This window comes from Eschrichtius robustus, chromosome 1 (genome assembly GCF_028021215.1).
Source record: "Eschrichtius robustus isolate mEscRob2 chromosome 1, mEscRob2.pri, whole genome shotgun sequence".
Taxonomy (NCBI): Eukaryota; Metazoa; Chordata; class Mammalia; order Artiodactyla; family Eschrichtiidae; genus Eschrichtius; species Eschrichtius robustus.
The window spans coordinates 169,863,970-169,885,330 of NC_090824.1; the positions used below are offsets into that span (position 1 = coordinate 169,863,970).

The 21,361-nt window shown below is 36.8% G+C and overlaps 1 protein-coding gene across 5 annotated transcripts in view; it reads right to left on the minus strand.

Annotated features, from left to right (window-relative positions):
• TJP1 (tight junction protein 1) overlaps positions 1–21,361 on the minus strand; it is a 113,453-nt gene that overhangs the window by 77,442 nt on the left and 14,650 nt on the right. For all 5 annotated transcript variants that reach the window (XM_068559284.1, XM_068559275.1, XM_068559266.1 and 2 more), the window contains exon 2: positions 11,216–11,272. In XM_068559284.1, the coding sequence (XP_068415385.1) occupies positions 11,216–11,272 (57 nt within the window). The remainder of the gene's footprint in view (positions 1–11,215; positions 11,273–21,361) is intronic.

The following is a 21,361-nucleotide window of genomic DNA, read 5'->3' on the forward strand; positions in this document are numbered from 1 at the left end:
ATATGAATAACCTCTCCTCCAAAGATTCTTCTGTTTCCTTCAAATATGCCCAATTCTCTACTTAAAGATTCTCCCCGCTGCCTTCTTTTTTTCTCCTGTTTTTCATGCCAAATTTCTACAACCAACTAACTTAATTCTAACTTTTCTCACCTTACACAGTTTTACTCCTATAGTTTTTGTAGTTTGACTCGTCTCCCCTTCTTCTTCCAATCTACCCTCAACATTCTATGAAAATTGTTCTAGTCATGTGTTTTCACAGTGAACACGGGGATCAAAATTTTTTTAAATGGATGGATCCAATTTTTCAAATGGTTCCTCGGCAATCATTTGTTCAACTTCCTTTCTACAAATGAATTCAGAAGGCCTGGAATCCTATGTGTCACTCCACTACCTGCCAACTAGACCTTATGTAGGACTTCTCTGTGGACTTAGAGAGATTAGGATTTTATCAACTCTGGTAACACTTTAATTCTATGAGGTCCCAAGAGATCTGAAAGGCCTGTTCAAAATCAGTAAGTGGTAAGCCCAAACTAGTTCAGAAGTCACAAGACCCCTACAGTTTTTCCACTGTACCTTGGTAGTTCTCAAAATGTTGTTTAAATGTCTACGACTGTTAGACTGGTTCTTTTTTACCTCTGAGCCCTTTATCAGCCCGTTGGTTACTCGCTCTTGTGGCTCTGTTTCCAAAATTATAGCTTTCATTTCTAATTCTTATTCCACTTTCCTATTTCCAGCTTCTTAAAGGACACCTCCAATTGCCCAAACTGTCATTTTCTCCACAAAACTGACCTCACCACCAATGTTCTAAACTTAAAAAAAAAAAACAGAAAAAAAACAAATAAAAAGCCAAAATTTTGGCTCCTTCCTTACCAAGGTTACTACTTTGTATTAATTTTATTACATATATATGTAGTTTATGTGGTAGAATTATGAGTTCTGAATTTCAGATATTATATTCCATAAGTATTTCTAATATTTAAAATTAAATTTTACATGTAAGTGAAAAGAGCATTATATGATGAGTCCAGAGACCTGTGTTCAAGATGTACCTCTTTGGGACATTTCACTAGACCTTTCTGAGACTCAGTTTATTCCATGTGGTTATTAACACCTATTTCACAGAGAATTAAATAAAATAAAGGATTTGAAACATTCATAATACACTCTATAAATGTACACAATGGCCTTCAACCAGATAAAACAAGCCTAGCTTAGCTTACATGCTTACCTCAGTGTAAATGCTTACCTTCTACCCACCATACACTAGCCTGGAGCTACTCAAGAGATATGTAGGATTCCCCCCCTCCCTGGCCCCTTTTCTTAGAATAGCTCTATTGACATGTAAATCACCTACCGTAAATTCACTCTTCAAAATGTACAATTCTATGTTTTTTGTATGTTCGGAGTTGTGCAACCATCATCACAATCAATTGCATAAAATTTTCATCACCCTAAAATGAAATTCCCTACCCTTTAGCCATCATCCCTGAATTTCCCCATCCTAAAAACCACTAATCTTTCTGTCTATTCACCTGTTCTGACCATTTCATATAAATGGAATTATACAATAATGGTCCTTCGTGACTGGCTTCTTCGAGTTAGGGTAACGTTTTCAAGGTTCATCCATGTCACGGCATGTATCGGTACTTCATTTCTTTTCACTGTTGAACAATATTCCATTATATGGATATACCACATTTTGCTTATTCATCATTCATCAGTTAATGGGCATGTGGGTTCTTTACACTTTCAGGCTATCATGAGTCGTGCTGCTATGAACAACCATGTTTAATAAGTTATTATGTCGGTATTTGTCTCCACTTCTCTTGGGTATATGCCTAGGAGTGGAATTGCTGGGCCATGTGGTAATTCTACATATGTTTACCTTTTGAGGAATACCTTACTTAGTACCACAGTTGGCTCCACCAGCCAACATCCACATCCTCATCAACACTTACTATTGCCTGCTTTTGTGATTACAGCCATTCTAGAGGGTGTGACAGGGTTATCTCACTGTCATTTTTGACATATATTTCCCTGATGGTCAGTACTGTTGAGCATCTTTTCATAAATAGTTCTGTATCTTCTTTGGAGAAATGTTTTTCAAATCTTCAGTCCATTTTAAAAACTGAATTACTTGTCTTTTTACTACTGAATTTCTATATTCTGGATACAAGTCCCTTATCAGATATGTAACTTGCAAATACTTTCTCATTCTGTGGGTTATCCTTTCACTTTCTTGTTGAGAGTTTCTTGGTTTCCTTTGAAACACAAAAGTTTTAAATTTTGATGTGGTCCAATTTTACCTGTTTTCTCTTCTGTTGCTTTTATTTTCAAGATCATATCTAAGAAACCACTGCCTAACCCAAGGTCATAAAGATTTATTCCTGTGTTTTCTTCTAAGAGTTTTACAGTTTTAGCACTTACATTTAGGTCTATGATCCATCTTAGGTTAATTTTTGTTCTTGGTGTGAAGTAGGAGTCAAAATTCATTACTTTCCATGATGTTGATCAGTTGTCCCAGTACCATCGGTTAAGACTACTCTTTCCCTCACTGCATTGTCTTGGCACCCTTGTTCCAAGTTTACTTCCTATTCAATCCCCTCCCTATTTGAAACACTTAGCTGCTTGCCCTTAGATGATCTCTTAACTAGATTCCTTGCTTTCAACATACTTTCACCATTTGATTTTTTTTTTTTTTTTTTTAGTTTTAGGTGTACAACATATTGTTTAAAAAAACTTTTTTACTGAAGTATAGTTGATTTATAATATAATATTAGTTTCAGGTATACAACATAGTGATACAAGTTTTTGTAGATTATACTCCTTTTATAGTTACTATAAAATATTGGCTATATTCCCCTGTCCTATATAATATATCCCTGTAGCTTATTTATTTTATAAATAGTAGTTTGTATGTCTTAATCCCCTTCCCCTATCCTGAACCTCCCCCCTTCCCTCTCCCCACTGGTAACTACTAGTTTGTTCTCTATATCTGTGAGTCTGTTTCTTTTTTGTTATATTCACTGGTTTATTTTTTTAGATTCTGCATATCCATGATAACATACATTGTCTTTTTCTGTCTAATAAGCATAATACCCTCTAGGTCCACCCATGTTGCTGAAAATGACCTTATTTTATTCTTCTATATGGCTGAGTAATATTCCATTACATATATATGTACCACATCTTCTTTATCCATTCATCTGTTGATGAACACTTAGGTTGCTTTCATATCTTGGTTATTGTAAATAATGCTGCTATGAACACTGGGGTGCATGTATCTTTACAAATTAGTGTTTTTGTTTTCTTCGAATATATACCCAGAAGTAGAACTGCTTGATCATATGGCAGTTCTATTTTTAGTTTTTTGAGGAACCTCCATACTGTTTTCCATAGTGCCTGCCCTAATTTACATTCTCACCAGTGTACTAGGGTTCCCATTTCTCCACATCCTCACCAACACTTGTTATTTGTAGACTTTTTGATGATAGCCATTCTGAGGGGCCCAAGGAGTCCTGGTGCTGGTGTCACACAGTTGGTGGGTGGGGATGGGGGCCCCAGGGGATCCCGGGGCTGATGCCCACCCACCAGTGAGTGAAGCCAGGTTCTAGGGCTAGTATCGGCCAACTGGTGGGCAGAGGCAGGTCCTGGGGTCTCTGGCTGCAGGGCCCAGGAGTCCCAGAGCTGGTGTGGAACCACTGGTGAATGGGGCTGAGGCCCAGGGGGTGCTGGGACTGGTGCATGCCCATGGGTGTGTGACGCTGGCCCCAGGGCTAGTGCCAACTCACAAGTGGGTGCAGCCAGGTCTTAGGGTGTCTGGCTGCAGGGCCCTGTGGGTCCTGGTGCTGATGAGCTAGAGGGAGGGTTCCACAATGACTCTTGCCAGCACCAGTGTCCACGTGGTAGAATGAGCTCCCCAAATGTCTGCTGCCAATGTCTATGTTCCTCGGGTGCACTCCCGTTGTCTCCTGCCTCTCCAGGAGGCTCTCCAAGATCAGAAGATGGGTCTGATACAGGTTCCTTTCAAATTACTGCTTCTGCCTTGGGTCCCAGAGAGTGTGAAATTTTATGTGCACCCTTTAAGAGTGGAGTGTCTATTTCTCATAGTCCTCTGGGTCTTCAGAAAGTGAGCCCTGCTGGCCTTCAAAGCCAAATTCTGGGGACACGTCTTCCTGGTGCAGGACCCCTGGGCTGGGGAGCCTGATGTGGGGCTCAGACCCCTCACTCCTTGGGAAGAACCTCTGTAACTGTAATTATCCTCCCATTCGTGGGTCGCCTACCTGGGGGTATGGGTCTTGACCATGACTCCACCCGTCCTACCCATCTCACTGTGGTTCCTTCTTATTATCTTTAGCTGTAGACCTTTATGCCTCCAGTCTTGCTCATCAATAATTGCTCTGTAAACAGTTGTTAATTTTGGTGTGCCCGTGAAAAGAGGTGAGCTCAGGGTCTTCCTACTCTGCCATCTTGGCCAAGCCTCTCTTAACTTCTCTCAACCCTTTAATTCTTTAATATAGAAATATTCACTTAATCTTTCATGTAATTTTTTTCAGAAAATAAAAAAGTAGAGATGACCAACTCATTCCTGAGTATTTATTCATTTCTCAAAGAATTATAAAAATATGTGCATTTTCTAAGGAAGAACATCTGAAACTAAAGAATGTTGTGGGTATGTCATGGGTGGGAGGGGTGGAACACAAGACCCTCTGGATGCAACTACCGTTTCAAGCTACAGACCTGCAGTTGCCAATACTATAACCATTATACACACAACTACTGAGCACTTAAAATGTGGCTAGTCTTACCTGAAAGGTGCTGAAATTACAAGATGTGCATTGGTTTTCTAACACTCAGTATGGAAAAAAAAAGCAAAGTACAGTATACCAATTTTTAAATATTAATTACATGTTGAAAATGACAACATTTTGGATATACTGAGTTAAATGAGATCTATTATAAAATTCACCCATATTTTACATTTTTCAGTGTGAAGACTAGAAAAATTTTAATTACATTGTGGTTTGTATTATATTGCTACTAGACAATGCTGCTACTTGATCTCCTAAGAGTGACTTTGTTGAATAGATTGGCCTCCTGTGGAAATAAGTTTTAGTGGGCATAACTAAGTACACCAAGCCCTTATCTGGCAAGACACAATATCTGTAACTCCAGGTTACTGCCAAAAGCATATAGTCTCAAATTATCTCGGTCACTTACTACTATTCCAAAAGCTCACTTGGCTCACCTCAAGAAGAATGACTTTCTCTCATTCCTTTGTCAGCGTTACTTAAAAATGTGATGCCAGAGGACATGGTCCTCCATTTCAAACATGCATTTTTAAACATACATATTACGGGTCTCATCCCAGACCAAATGAATCAGAATCTCTGGTAGTTGGGCATGATCCAGTTGATTCCTCTTTACAATAAACCCTGAGAGCTACGACTCTAGATCAGTGGTCAGCAAACTATGGCCTGAAGGCTAAATCCAGCTAGCTGCCCATTGTTGTAAAATAAAGTTTTACTGGAACATAGCCACACCCATTTGTTAACCTACTCTCTACAGCTGCTTTTGCAATACAGCTACAGAGTTGAGAAGTTGTGACAGAGATTTATGGCCTGCAAGGCCTAAAGTATTTATTTATTATCTGGTTCTTTACAGCAAAAGTTTGCTGAAAGTGCTCTAGATAGTCTAAATTTTATTCTGTAACAACTCAGAATACCAAAGGAAAGATATCTGAAAGTATAGTTCTGCAGCCTCAGAAAATGAAGTTAACCGAATTGTGCTTTGGCATAAGTTTCTGGGCTTACAATGACAGGTCTATTTTTAAAAACCTTCAAAAACGATTCCTGGAGGGATGGTTGTTGAGGACTTCCATTCTGTCATAGTCCCTCTCTGATGAGGCCCAGAGGCAACACAGCTCTGTGTTCCCAGCACAATAGTTAACATGTTTGAAAACCAAAGAATTATGAACTATATACTCATCTTATCTCCATGTATCTTTTGATGACATTTTTCTGGGCTAGTACCCCCCTCCTTCAGGGCAAAAGAAAACTGAAGCACAAGAAGAGCCCAGCTACAGAATGGAGTTTACACTGACCTTCTTCCTAGACAGGAGTTCCAGACTTGCCTGAGTATTACCAACTACCATGATGAGTTGGTGTGACACTTTCAACAAATTCAAAAAATCAGATTCTGTTTTCTCAACATTCAGAATCTTTTCCTACTTTGCCTAAGTTAATGAGATACAGATCTGTAGTAAATAACCTAACATTTCCCCACAACTGACAAAACCAGGCAAAACAGTAGAAAGGAGAAACGTACTTTAGCTAATTTAAGTGTCTTATTTTAGTTTCCTTACTTAAAAACTAAAAAGGTATTAGGAAAAAACAAATGTAACGTGATACAGTCAAATTACACCTATGGTCTCAAATGATCTAGCTTCTACCTTAAGAAATCATAAAAAGAAAAGCAACTTAAACCCAATGTAAGCAGAAGAAACATTAAAGTAAGAGCAGAAATCAGTGAAATACAAAGCAGAAAATAAAAAATATCAATGAAAAGAAAAGCTGGTATTTTGAAAAGGTTAATAAAATTGTTAAACCTCTAGCCAGGCTGACCAAGAAATAAGAGAAGACACAAATTACCAATATCATAAATGAAAATGGGCCACCATTACAGATCCTAAAATATTAAAATAAGAGAATGTCATGAACAATTTTATGTCTATAAATTTGACAGTTTAGATAAAAGGAACTAATACTTTGAAAGATACAAACTACCAAAGTTACCCAAAAAATCTCCAAAAGCTAACAAAGAAGAAATACATAGCCTGAATAGTCCTATATAAAATTAAAGAAAATAAATTTATAGTTAAAACCTTTCTCACAAAGAAAACTCCAGAACCAGATGGCTACACTGGTGAATTCTACCAAACATTTAAGGGAGAAATATCTTCAGTTGTACACAAACTCTACCACAGAACACAATAGGGAAGAATACTTCCCAACTGCTTGTTTTGAAGCTGGTAGCTTTCCTTACTCCAAAACCAATAAAAACACAAGGAAAAAGTACTAACCAATATTCCTCATGAACACAGAAACAAATATCTTCATAAAACATTAGCAAATCAATCTGGCAATATATAAAATGAATAATACATCACAACTAGGTAGAATTTATCTTGGGAATGAAAAGCTCTTCAACATCCAGAAAAGCAAGAAACTGACCATGCCAACAGACTAAAAAGAAAACTCGTATGATAACCTCAATCAATACTTACCAAAAAAGCACTGGCAAAATCCAACATCTATTCATGATTTAAAAAAAAAAAAAAAAAAGCCTCTTAGCAAAGTTAAGTATAAAAGGGAACTTCCTCAACCTAGTAAATAGCAAAACAGAAATACATGGGAACTTCCTTAACCTCATAAAGGGCATCTACAAAAACCTTACTGCTAACATCATACATAATAGTGAAAGAATGTTTTCATTTAAAATTTGGAATAAGGCAAGGACGCCTGCTTATTACTGTCCCTATTCAACAACATCCTGGAAGTCCTAGCAAGTACAATAAGGCAAAAAAAAGAAATGAACAGCATATAGATGAAAAATGAAGACATAAAACTGCCTCTCTTCACAGATGAGATGACTGCATAGAAAAATGCCAAAGAATCTACCAAAGAAGTTCCTAGAACTCTAGAAAAGTTACAAGTTCACTATTTTAAAAAAAACAAAAATCAACTGTATTTCTACATATTAATAGACAATCAAAAACTGAAATTTTAAAAAATACCATTTACAATAGCATGAGGAAACATAAAAAATATACTTGACTAGAAATCTAACAAAACGTGTGTAGAATCTGTATGCCGAAAACTACAAAACTGTAATGAAGAGATACATCACATCCATAGTTTGGAATACTCAATACCGTTAATTCTCCCCAAATTAATCTGTAGATTCAATGCAATCCCAATGAAAAATCCTGGCAGATTTTTTTAATTTGACAAACTTATTCTAAAGTTTATATACAGAGACAAAGGAACTAGTCAAAATAATTAAAAATAATAATAGTAAGTTTGGAGGATTCACACTACCTGATTTCCAACTTAATATAAAGCTACAATAATCAAGGCAGAAGTAACTGGCAAAGGATAGACACACCGATCAATAAAAGAGACTAGGGAAAGACCGACACATGTATGGTCACTGATTTTTGACAAAGGGAGAAAGCAATTAAATGAAGAAAGGATAACCTTTTCATAAATCGTTGTTCAAAAAATTGGACATCCGTATTAAAAAAAAATCCCCTAAAAAAAATCTTCATACAAAATTTAATTAAAACAAAAACAAAAAACAAAACAAAACCTTCCAGAAGAAAACAACAGGAAAGATATTTGGGACCTTAGGTTTGGCAGACTTCTCAGACACAAAACCAAAAGCAAAATCAATAAAAGCAAAAACTAACAAATTGGACTTTATCAAAATTTAAAACTTATACTCTGCAAAAGACACTGTTAAGAGAAGGAAAAAGGCAAGCCACAGACTGGGAAAAATATTTGCAAAACAATACCTATTAAAGAACTTGTATCCTGAAGATATTCAAAACTCTCAAAACTCAGTAACAACTTCTGTGCACCAAGGGACAATTAACAGAGTACAAACGTAATCCATGGAATGGGAAAAAAAAACATTTATGAGTCATATATCTGATAAGGGGTTAATGACCAGAATATATAAAAACTCCTAAAATTCAACAAATAAAACCCAATTTAAAAATGGACAAAGGAACTGGACAGATGGCAAATTTTTGTTATGTGTATTTTATCATAGTTTAAAAAAACAGTAAGTATAAAAATTAATAAACAGAAACCTCAATTAAAATAGAGTTGGGAGGCCAGAAGGGGGAGCACTCATGCACTGTGCTGTTAGCAGAGCCCAGCAAGAAGAAAGACTTCCTCTTCTTGCCTGCCAAGAACTCAACCAATGACAGACTGTCACAATTCAGCCAATGAAAAACCACTACACTCTGGACTCTCAATTCCTCCAATGGACTCTGTTTACTACAGCCCTCCCAACTTCCTTTTCCCCTCTATAAAAGAGTTCTATTTTTGCTGGGGTCTTGCACTGTGTCTTGCAGTGGCTGCAGACCCTGAATTGCAATTCTCTGTTGATCCCAAGTAAACCCATTTTTGCTGGAGAAATAACTTGCAGTCTATTTGTTTACGGTCAATATAAGAAAACAAAAAACCTAATTAAAAATGGGCAAAAGATTTGAACACATTTTACCAAAGAAGATAATGGATGACAAATAAGCACATAAACAGATATTCAAAATCATTAGTCTTTAGAGAACTACAAACTAAAAACCACAGTTCCATTCCTAGGAATTTACCCAAGAGAAATGAAAAGCTACGTTCATTCAAAAACCTGTACACTAGAGATTTATTCACAATCACCAAAAACTGGAAACCACCCCAGGGTATCAAGACTGGAGAATGAATAAGCAAATTATTCTACATTCATACAATGGAATACTACTCAGCAATAAGAACTACTGATATAAGTACATCACGGAGAAATCTCAAGTGCGTTAGGCTAAGTGTAAGAAACCAGTCTCAAAAGGCTATGTATTGTATGAGTTCACCTACATGAGAGAAAAAGCAGACATACAGGAACAGAAAACACATCAGTGGTTACTAAGTGCTCAGGGTAAGCGGACGGGGTTGACTACAAATGGCACAAGGGAAAATTTCAGGGTGATGGAATTGTTCTATATTGTCTGTAGTGGTAGTTATATGACTTACATGACTAAATGCGTTTGTCAAACTCAGAACTGTACACTAAGGATGAATCTTACTGTGTGTAAATTATATCAATAAAAATAATACAGGCATTAAGAAAATAAATGTAATGTGATAAAATACCATATTATTCTATAAAAACCAGCCAATTAAACATTTATAAGGTATGATGGTATATGTTTAATCTGATTTAAATATGCTATCAGCACATGTCAAACAAATTCAGGCCATACCTTAGCTTTATAAATTAAAAGTTAAGGTTAGTATTATTTAATGATTTCTTTCACCATTTAGGGAGACACAAAAAAGTCTTATCTGAAATCACTGTTTTTTAATAATTAATTTACCCACTGTCTATCATGTGTAGATTCAAAGATTCACGAGATAATCAGGGGCAGGGTGGTTCAGGAACATGATTTTCCCCCTTTCCATTTTCCTAGTAATGGATATAGCTGGTAGAAGTAGTAAGTGTAAAATACTTAAATATTCTCTAATCTCTTTCTGTACATTCTCTAAGGAGAAGGGTAATCAGTAGCGTCAGCTCTCTTCAAAGGGAGGAAAGGAGAGATTTATGGGAGGCACTACTTTACGTCAAGCATGAGGTGGCATAAGCCCCATTTTTAACACTGAAAACCAATGCTTTAGAAGCGGGTTTGGTCACTTGCTCATTTCTAAAGGGAAGCAGGCAGCAGTAGGATTCAAATTCAGGGCAGTCTCATTTCAGACAAAGCTCTTACTCTTTTTTTTTTTTTTTAAGCTATTATTTATTTAATTCTTATTCCAGAATTTTCCATCTATTTCTAGTGCCGTGTGGCATGCGGGATCTTAGTTTCCCAACTAGGGGTCAAACCCACTCCCCCTGCATTGGAAGCGTGGAGTCTTAACCACTGGATCGCCAGGGAAGTCCCACAAAGCTCTTACTCTTACCCAGCTCACTACGATTTGCTCTCTGCCCATCTGCAATTGCTTAAGCAAGAGCTTGGCTCTGCATGTTTCAAATCAAGGAGTATCTTTTAAGATTTTATTACTCACATGACCCTGATCAATTTTAAACCCCAAGCCTACAATATACATACATATATACTCAGAAGAGCTGAATCAGTTTACAATTTACACGAAAATATGGTGTCTTTTATCTGATCAAATTTTTAAAAATAACCACTTAATTTCTTAAGTCATGATTAAAAACAGCAATATACAAATAACAACCAAAAGGATATATGAAAAAGTAATCATGTTCACTTTTGACCTTAATAAAGAATTTATTGCAACTCTAATTTTAAACAAAGGAATATCGAAAAGTTCTTCCCCTTTCTTCTGGCTTCCTGACATCTGGCTTTCCTCTATTGTTTTCAAAAGCTGCCAGTATCCTGACCTACACACAGATTATTTACTCCAACAGAACTCACCCTGTGAAGTGTTACCGTGTGTTGTTCCCATATAGCTGTTTCCTCCATTGCTGTGTTCTGATAAAGGAAAAGAAAAACAAATAATTATCTTTTAAGGAAATGTCTAATAAAGTGAATGAGAACATCTAGCAAACAATTTAGCACAGTAAAATACCAAAATTCATACTTTCAATATTAGATACTCTGAAAAAGGCTTAATAATTATAGAATGTTTTTTGCTTGCTTTTGTTTTTGTTGTAAGAGACAGGAAATTACACACAGGAACTTCCTTTGTTTTTAACTTAATTTGGACAGATGCCACTCTATATTCATTTCATGCCAGCTGAAATCAGTGTTCAAGCTAATTCTGCAACTTTATACTTAACATCAGATAGAAATGAACAGAAGTTGGAATAGTATTTTTAAATATCTAACGAGCAACACATAAAACATTTAAAAGTATTCCTTAACGTTGTGCAAAGGAAGGGAACGTCAAATACCTCTGAACTCAGTAATTATAAATACACGTATCACAGGAAAACAGATAAGACCATTTGATAGGTTTGGTCAATGGCTGCTTCAGTATCAGTTAAAACATTACTGCTCCACCTAGTTTCAGTTTTACTACAGAATTATCTTCAAGCTTTGTTTATAACCCTGAAGAAAAAAAAAAAAAGTCTTTTCTAATATACATATCATGCACACATGCCCATGCCACACACAAAAGAAACAAAAAAGAAAAACAAATAAACAATTCCAAACTCCCTGCCCCAAAGAATGCCTTAAAATAAAAGTGATGCAAGCTCCAATAGAGGTGCTCAAATGTCAGTGTAGTTCAGGTTCTTCTCCTGTCAAGAAATTTTTACTAAAGAGAGAAATAAATCACTATCTAAGAGATAGACACTAAAGAATTCAAAGTAAATTTCTTAAAAATTGGGTTAACTGCTCTTGGAGGCTTAAAGTAATTCAATCTCTTTTAATGTTACCATTTTCTTTAATTGGGGTTCCTGAACATATATATCTACAATTTGTTTAAAGGCTTTTTCAGAGGTATCACAAGGTTCGGTAGAAGGGAGAATGCTGAGCACGATGCTTCCAGGACACCGCTTGTCACCCAGCCTTATCAATGTCTATTCCACAAATAAGGTTTGTTTTCTAGTGCACTGCTGTCACTACCATCATGAGAACATGTCCACCAAGGGGCCCTGGGCCCATTTCTCCTTTCCCACAGCAACTTTAATCGAACATTAATGCCACTTTAGAAAAGGAATCCCTATAAAGAAAGCCTGCTTCGCTAAATACAAAGCAACTAGATTAACTTTCCTGCCAGATGAATAAGAGAGGGAGAGAAAGGATCCCTCTGTTCACTCCCATAGATAAGAACTGTCAACCAGCGTTTTGTTTCAATCTTTCAGTCAAGTGCAGCAAAACCTCCTTTTAATGAGACCTCTGCTGGAAACAAAGCTGTTTTGTTTTTTAAAAAATTGACCAGCATTTATGTATTTTAAAAAATACCTCCATCAATGTGACACAGTGATGATATGAGTAATTCTGCTAAATATCAAGAGTCCTACTAAAATATACAGGATAAAAATATCTGCAATTGCCAGTTTGTCCAATCTTAGCTGACTTATTAAAAATGAGAACTGCTTGCATGGCTTTAAGCTTGTCTTGCTTTGATCTACTTCTTAAACCAGCAGCACTGCTTCACTACCCTTTTAATTCCTTTCCTATCAGTGCAAACTGAAAGTGATCTGATAACCAGAGAGGACCTCCATAACATATTCTTTGGAATGAAAATTTATCGTCCTCCATATGGTTTTAATGGCCACACAATTTACCATTTAGTAAGAGAATATGAATCAAATGAGGAAATTCATTTAATGTGAAGGGAGGAAAAGCAGATTATGAAATGGCTTGTATATTGTTATCCTTTGTTTAAACATGAATATGAAAAGAAAAGCTAAAAGGATATACAAAATGTTAACACTGATCATCCTCAAAGTGAAGGGATTATGAGTAATATTTTTTTCATTAGGTTTTTTTTTTTTGCTTTCCTTTCTCCATTCCCAGTCAGAAAAAACTGCCAAAATATTTTCAGCCACATTCATCAAATCCCACTTGAAACTTCAAATATCTATTTTTAACTTTTCTTTTAGGAAAAATCAAGTAATATTTAAGGTTATTTTATGTTTTATTGTTAATTATAAAAAGTATCTTGTTAGTAAGGGATTTATAGAATGAGGTCTTAACGTACAAGCTTCTAGGAGTACAATAAGAGAAATTTAGATGATTTTGTTTATATAAGGGGAAAAATAAAAATACTAAAACAATTGTTCTCAGCATTCCAATCAAAATTAATGTTTCTTCAGAAAAGTACACAACTCAACCAACTCAATGGCTTCCCCAAAATGGGTAATACAATAGCTCCCTTCTCTGTTAAAGCCAAACACAGCCTTATTAGCTTGATTTATCAGAAGGGAGACCAATGTGCAAGAAAGAAGCCGAGAGAATGAAACATCAAAAAAGGGTGGTCAGTTAGGCTCTTGACCTGCGCACTAAAGCAACTGAATCCATAATATAAGTAAGTTGTTATGCCTTGCTGATCCTAGTCACTTAAAACACACACACAGAGAAAAAAGTGTTCCTAGTTTAAACCACGGACCCTTCCATCTCTCTCCACCCTCAGGCCTTCGGTTTCCTTCAGTGGCAAAAGCAGCAAAATTCTATCCACGGTTGTTTATATAACTAGGCAGACTTTATGAGGAGTTCTGAAGGAACTGAGAATACAAATACAGTAAAATATAATGGTAGAATCTTAGTTGACGGGATTCAAGTACCCACTGTAATTCTTTCAACTTTGCTATGTTTGAAAGTGAACATAAAATGTTGGGAGGTGGTGAGAGGAGATTCTTATTAAATCACTCAGAAACTGAAGGCTAAAACGGATATAAAAAACTTTTAGTACTACTAAATATGATACTTTAGAAATCTTGATACTTTAGATTTTAACTCTAAAATTTTGATACTTTAGAAAAAGTAGGAAGGGGATTTCCTTTGAAAGAATACCTAAAAAAACAAGTGGCCTCTGGGGTGGAGAAAGAGAAATTGGGGCAGGGAGGTAGGGAATCTTACATTTTCACTGTGAGCCCTTTTGTAATGCTCTATTATGTTCATCTACTACTTATTCAAATAGTTTTTGAAACATCATCCTTATTGTAAAATTGCTTACTTGTCATTTTTCTTACTGGAAAAACTGGCAGAAGGATTTTCTGGTAAATGAATAGTCTCATTCCCAAAACATTTAGGCTTGTGGGGAGACCGCAAGTAAAAAAGTGTCATTCCTCTAAGAATGATTACAGCACTATCATTCCCTATAACTATGAAAGATGCTGTTAAACAGAAAATGAACTAAGCCAGAAATATCAAGATCACAGCCCAAATCTGCAATTAACTAGGTAAGTAACCTTAGTGTTCCTCATTTAGGGAATGGTATGACATTATCTCAAGTAAAAAGTCCTGTCCACCTCCAAAATTCTATTAGACTGTAATTTCAGTTCCAAACAGGTTGCAAATTCAATAATTAGTGAAGCACTGTAGGCATCCAGAAAAACTGCAATCGTGGCCACTGGACTCTGAGTTCTACATACACTTCTAAGTCAGTGTCAACTGACCAGAATCACAATTTCTGAAGAAGCAAAAAGCTGCATTTCAGAGAGTGCCAAGAGTTTGTTTGGTTTCTTTGTTCTAAGCTCCAGCTGGCAAAGACACTACTCAGATCACCAACTCTGAAGGGCTTCCTGCCAAAACTTAGGATCCTAATTCTAGGCAGTTTCACTGTCCTTTAGGGCTGATTACAGATCAAGTGGGGAAAAGACAGGAGAACACAAGAACAGACAAGAAGGGATGAACCTATAACTGGGAGAAGACCAAATCCAAGACGGAATAAATAAAGCCAGTGTTCTCCAAATGAAGGAAAATCTTAACTCCTTAATATTAACTTGGTATATAGCCAGTTAAAATTTACCATCCTTATGGCTGTAATTTTAAAAACAATCCATTCATTTATTCAATCCAGACATTTATGCTAAGTGCCGTAGAGGTCAAAAATAGGTCCTTCTTCCTCCTTAAGGGCTCAAGGAGAGGCTTACAACACTAGATAAATGTGTATACGAGGTGCCACGGGGGATGGAGAGGACGCTGCTTGCTGAGAAGATGAGAGACTGAGTCCCCGAGAAAGAAACATCTGAGTTCAAGCTTGATGGATGACCAGGAAAGAAAGTGGGGAAAGATGTTTCCAGAGAAGAAACAGGGGTATCAGCAAGGTTGTTGATGCTGCACATAAAGCTGGCTTTGATGTGGCTGAACAGTACCATCTGTGGAATAGGGAAAGGGTAAAAAGAGAAGCTACAGAAGTACATCCCAACAGGCCTTGTAACAAACACAACGCTAAGGACTGTAAACTCAATGGTAAGACACTAAGGAACTTCAGGCTGTCATATTCCATAGTCAGGACTCATTCTGATGGCTGTGATGTGGAAGAGGGAGTTGAGGCAGGGAGACCAGTTAGAAAGTGCAAGTAAAGAGGGGGGAGGAGCTAAAGATGGCTGTTACAGGTTTCTGAATTGAGCAGCTGCGTGAAAAAGCCAGCAGAAAAAGAGATTACAAATTCAGTTTTAGTCACCTTTAATTTAAGGTGCCTGTGGAAATACTGGAGCAGAGATATAGGCAGTAGGCAGGTGGATATAGGTGATCTGGCACAGACAAGGATCTAGGAGTAATCAACAAAGTAGTATTGAATCCAAGTGAAAAGATCCAATTACCAAAGGACTAAGATGACCCTGTGCACCACAAATATTCTGAGGGGAAAAAAGGAAGAACCTAAGGAATCTGAAAAGGAACAGCCAGTGAGGAACTAATACAAAAATGTCATGTATTGTCCAGAGAATACACCAAAACAAAATATAAAAATGGAAGACAACATAAAAGAATAAAATTTTCATATTTTTTAAATTGTTGGACCCTTACATATCAAATATATACTTTAAATAGTTTATTCAGTACTATCTCTTAAATAAAGCACACTGAGCACTCTTTCCTGATGACTTGTGGTCCCCCACTAGGAAAATTAAGTAGCAAAGAGAGAGGTAACACTGGTGGCTCTGAGTTTTTCTTCTGTAGGCAAAGCTGTTATGCTGAATTGTTTCTGAATTCTCCTGCCCTCCAAAGTGTTTTGTTTTTTGTTTTTGTTTTTTTGCTTTCCATCCAAAATAGAAAGCAAGATTACCTACTGAGATAAGGTTGAGCCAGGAACTTAAGAAGTACAACGTAAGTTTTAGTGAATAAAACAAATGACCCCTGCCCCTCTTTGACCTTTCAGTTAAGCATTTAATTTCAAATGTGATCACTGCTATGCAAATAAAGTGCAAAGAAAGAGACTAGTGTATGTGCTAAAAGGTGGGGAAAATATACATTTGGATTGATCTGAAGAGCTGTCAAGTAAACTCTCAAAATGGAGATGTCCTGTCCAAGAGAGAATAAAAAAGATAAATCTGAAGTCAAATGAAGAGTGGTCTTGGAGACACTCAGGGAATTCAACAAATCTCACAAACAGGATAAGAACTCACTAAGCATAAGAACTAAAAATAATGATCAAAGTAACACTGCAGCAACTGTGGGATGACAGCCTCAACAGAAAGTAAGTAAATCGAGCATCTGACATCCCACTATTCTCAACACCAGTTAAATTTTCAAATACTTTATTGTGTGTTCACTCCTTGGCTGACTATTTAGGAGACAGACGATGAGATGGATAGGATTAGAAAATATTAGGAGCTGGAAGAAAGACATAGGTGGGCCTAGAATTTTTTTGGTTGATCACAGCTAGAGATCTGCTTAAGTAAGTTCACAGATAAATTGCTATATTTGCCAATGTCCTAAGATCAAAGCGAAAGTGTTACCAAGTCCAAGCTTGCTCTGCTCGCCACATGACAGGCCAATGAATCGGAGATGAGGTGTTGAGGCAAAGGAATACGACTTTACTCGGAAAGCTAGCAGACCGAGAAGATGGCAGACTAGTGTCTCTGAAAAACCATCTTATCAGGGTCTGGATGCCAGTTTCTTTTATAGAATCAGTGAGGGAGATGCAGTGAGGATGTAAAATAAAAGGGCCATCAGTCTTGCAAAACATCTCCTGGAATGACCAGCCCCGGTGAGGGGATGTGTTAGTTTCTTTTTTCTTGCAGCCATGGACAGGTGGGCAGGGTTCCCTGAGGCAGGCCATTATGTGTGATTATAATAACAATTATAATAACAAAGGCAACAAAAAGCAAAGGTTAAAGTCCAAGAAACAGATCCAACGTGGAGTCCTATTTAGCTTTAGCTCTTCCCTGTTACAAAAGAATATCAGCTTAAATAAGTTACCATTAAACCTTGAGAAATTCTCATCAGGGACAGTTACAGATACCCTTGAAAACTCAGTGCTTTCCAGTTATCAAAAATAAAACTTTTTAGGTTGACATTTTCTAATGGCTGAAAGTGGATAAAAGACCTTTCAAATTTTTTCCAGGTAAAAAGGGGAAAGGAAATGGGGTAGCATAGATGAGGAAGTGATATTTCTGAGTGTATCTTTTTGTGTAGCAGTATTGTTCCATGACATATTATCCTCCACATATCCAAAAGTCTTTCTCCAGGGGTGAGGGGAGAAATGGGTAAAAAATTTAAACTGTTTTGCGTGTATACTAGAAGTGAAGAAATAATAGATAATGAGAGCTGGGTTTCTATTGCTGGAGAAAAAAACTATAAATAAGAAAAGGAGGGAGGCTAAACTGAACTCTATGATGTGAGATCAGAATCTGAGGTATCAGTATAAACCCATGGTTTTCAATATACATGCAGATAGATACAGAAATAAGAGTTTTGTAGATACGCATATGCCTACAGGATTCCTAGCTCTGTCTGCTGAGAGCCTAGAAGCAAGAAAAACTGCAATAAGCACAGCTAGCATGGAGATCTTAATTTCTAAATACTAGTCTTTAATAAAACAAACCAGAATTTCTCAGAGAAGGGGTTGGTTGCAGGGCTGGGTCAGGGAAAATGCAGCAGGAACCTGGAATATCATGTGGCACTAGAAATGAAGGCACTGCTCAAAAAATTATGGGGGCTTGTCAAGAGAACACAGGAACCAGCTTGAAAGAGCTTCTAAAGGCCAAAGCTGGAATAATGTGAGCAACAAAATAATGATAACATTAGACTTTAACCCACAGAATAATAACCCATGAATCCATACTGATGTAATCAAATAAATAAATGGGAAAGGGACAGCTCTTCATTAGAGTGGAATTTCAATTAAATGTGAAAGGAAAAGGGAAAACAGAATTACCATCAGCCAAACTCCAGAAACTGTTGCAGATAAAGATTCACCCACAGATGATAAAACTAGTGGGTGAATGTTTGAGGACTACCAGTTAAATTAAGCACAGCCCCAAATTACCTCCTCCAAAATATTTATAAATTACAGAAACACAGTAACTTTACAGTGGAGAAATACCATCTTAACCAAGGTAAACATTACCAATAATAAGACAGATCAATATCATGAACCCCTTGACATGATGAACAACATGGTTTTCATAGTATTCTTGCCAAAAATGCACGACCTCATTCCAATGATGAAAAAACATCAGACAAACCAAGTTGAAGGGCATTCTAAAAAATAACCAATCCTCTTCAAATAGTCATAAAAGACAGAGGGAAAACTGAGGACCTGTTACAGAGTCAGACACCAAAAAGAATTAACAACTAAACGCAAATTGGAATCCTGGAAGAGAAAAAGGAAGAACTAGCAAAATTCAAATGTGGTGGGTAATTTAGTTATTGGATCACTGTTCATTTCTTATCCTTGATAACTGTTCTACAGTTACAGTTATGTAAAACGTTAAGGGGAGTGGAATGAAAGATATAAGAGAACTCTAATATTTTTGCAACTTTTCTCTAACATTAACTCAAAATATAAAAGTTTTTCCATAAACAAAACAAAAAGACAACTTACAGACTAAGAGAAAGTACTTGCAAATCATGTAACCGATAAGGGTTTAATTTCTAAAATACACAGACAGCTCATAAACCTCAGTATCAGAAAAACAACCCAATCAAAAAATGGGCAGAAGACCTAAATAGATCTCTCTCCAAGGAGGACATACAGATGGCCAAGAGGCACACGAAAGGATGCTCAACATCACTAATTATTAGAGAAATGCAAATCGAAACTACAATGAGGTATCACCTCACGAACCTGTTGGAATGGCTATCATCAGAAAAGTCTACAAATAATAAAATGCTGGAGAGGGAGTGGAGAAAAGGAACTCCTGTACGTTGTTGGTGGGAATGAAAATTGGTGCAGCCACTATGGAAAACAGTATGGAGGTTCTTTATAAAACTAAACATAGAGCTACCATATGACCCTGCAATCCCACTCCTGGGTATATATCCAGGGATTAACAGATATAAACCACTATATATAAAATAGATAAACAACAAGGATTTATTGTATAGTACAGGGAACTATATTGAATAGCTTATAATAACCTATAATGGAAAAGAATCTGAAGCTGTACACTTGGAACACGATCTTGTAAATCACTACAGTTAAATTAAAAATAAATATTCACAGAGCAAAAAAAAACAAAAAGGAATGGTAATGACAAGATTAATAAGGAGCTGAAAATTGCTAGGTACAAAAGAATGCCATCTTGACCACATTTGCTTTGGGCAGTAGAACATCTAACTCATATTCTGAACTGTCATATATGAGCAAATTCATCAGATTCTTATCAAAATCAAGAACATTCTTTCTTTAGCTGCTAAAATGAAGACTATAATTAACCTATTAAAGGAACCTGAATGGGTAGTTAACACGTCTGATTTTGGAGTTTCTTTGGTTATTCCTCCTCCTCACTAAATCACTATCTGATTTTCAAAAAAAAAAACTAAAAAGTTTTAGGAAGTCTTTTCAATTTCTAAATAATAAAATATATGAAAAACCATGATACTTCTCTAACAAAGCACTCAATGGAAAACAGCAAATTTGTACAGTCGACAGGCCACATTTCTTTAAAATCAGCCTCCTTACTTCACCTCAACCCTAAAACTATTTTAAACAAACCACAAAATGTCTAACGTAAAGTGACAAGCTGTGTTTCAACTGCTAAGCCTCACTTGGGCACACTCCATCAGGCAGCTCCCTCCTGGTTTCCAGACCAGGCACCTTGAGGCTGAAAACTTCACTATGAAGGAGGCAGTTGCGATAGATCAAGGTTCCGTAAGAAGTAAATATACCAGTCTGAATGTAAGCTGTTTGGTTATTAAAACTTAGGACTTTTCCCATACAAACAAAGAAGCAGTATCATTTATTTTCATGTAAATCTGGGCTTTTAAAGTAACCTGCTAGTATCTATCTAACGAATCTAGTATTCACAGCCAGAAAATCAATAAAGACAAAGCGCCTAATAGACAAGATGAGGCTGAGGGCTTGAGGAAGCACTTCAAACAAGAGGACAGTAAACACGTGGGAAAGTGCTCAACTTCCTTAATCAACAGGGTAATACAAATTAAAAACACAATTAAAGGCTACTACACAACCATACAATAAGCTAAAAGAAAATAATAATGAACACTCTAATCAAAACGCACCACTAGTGGACTTCCTTGGTGGCGCAGTGGTTAAGAATCCACCTGCCAATGTAGGGGACATGGGTTCGAGCCCTGGTCCGGGAAGATCCTACATGCCACGGAGCAACTAAGCCCGCGCGCCACAGCTACTGAGCCTGTGCTCTAGAGCCCGTGAGCCACAAATACTGAGCCCACGTGCCACAACTACTGAAGCCTGCACGCCTAGAGCCTGTGCTCCGCAACAAAGAGAAGCCACCTCAATGAGAAGCCCGTGCACCACAACAAAGAGTAGCCCCCGCTCGCCGCAACTAGAGAAAGCCCACACGCAGCAACAAAGATCCGACACAACCAAAAATAAATAAATTTATAAAAAGAAAAAAAAATTCACCACTAGTAGGAGTGTAAAATGGTATCACTGCTTTGGTAAGCTGGGTAAAATAAGCATACTCTATGATCAAATCAACAGAAATGCGTAAATATATTTACAAGAATGTTCAC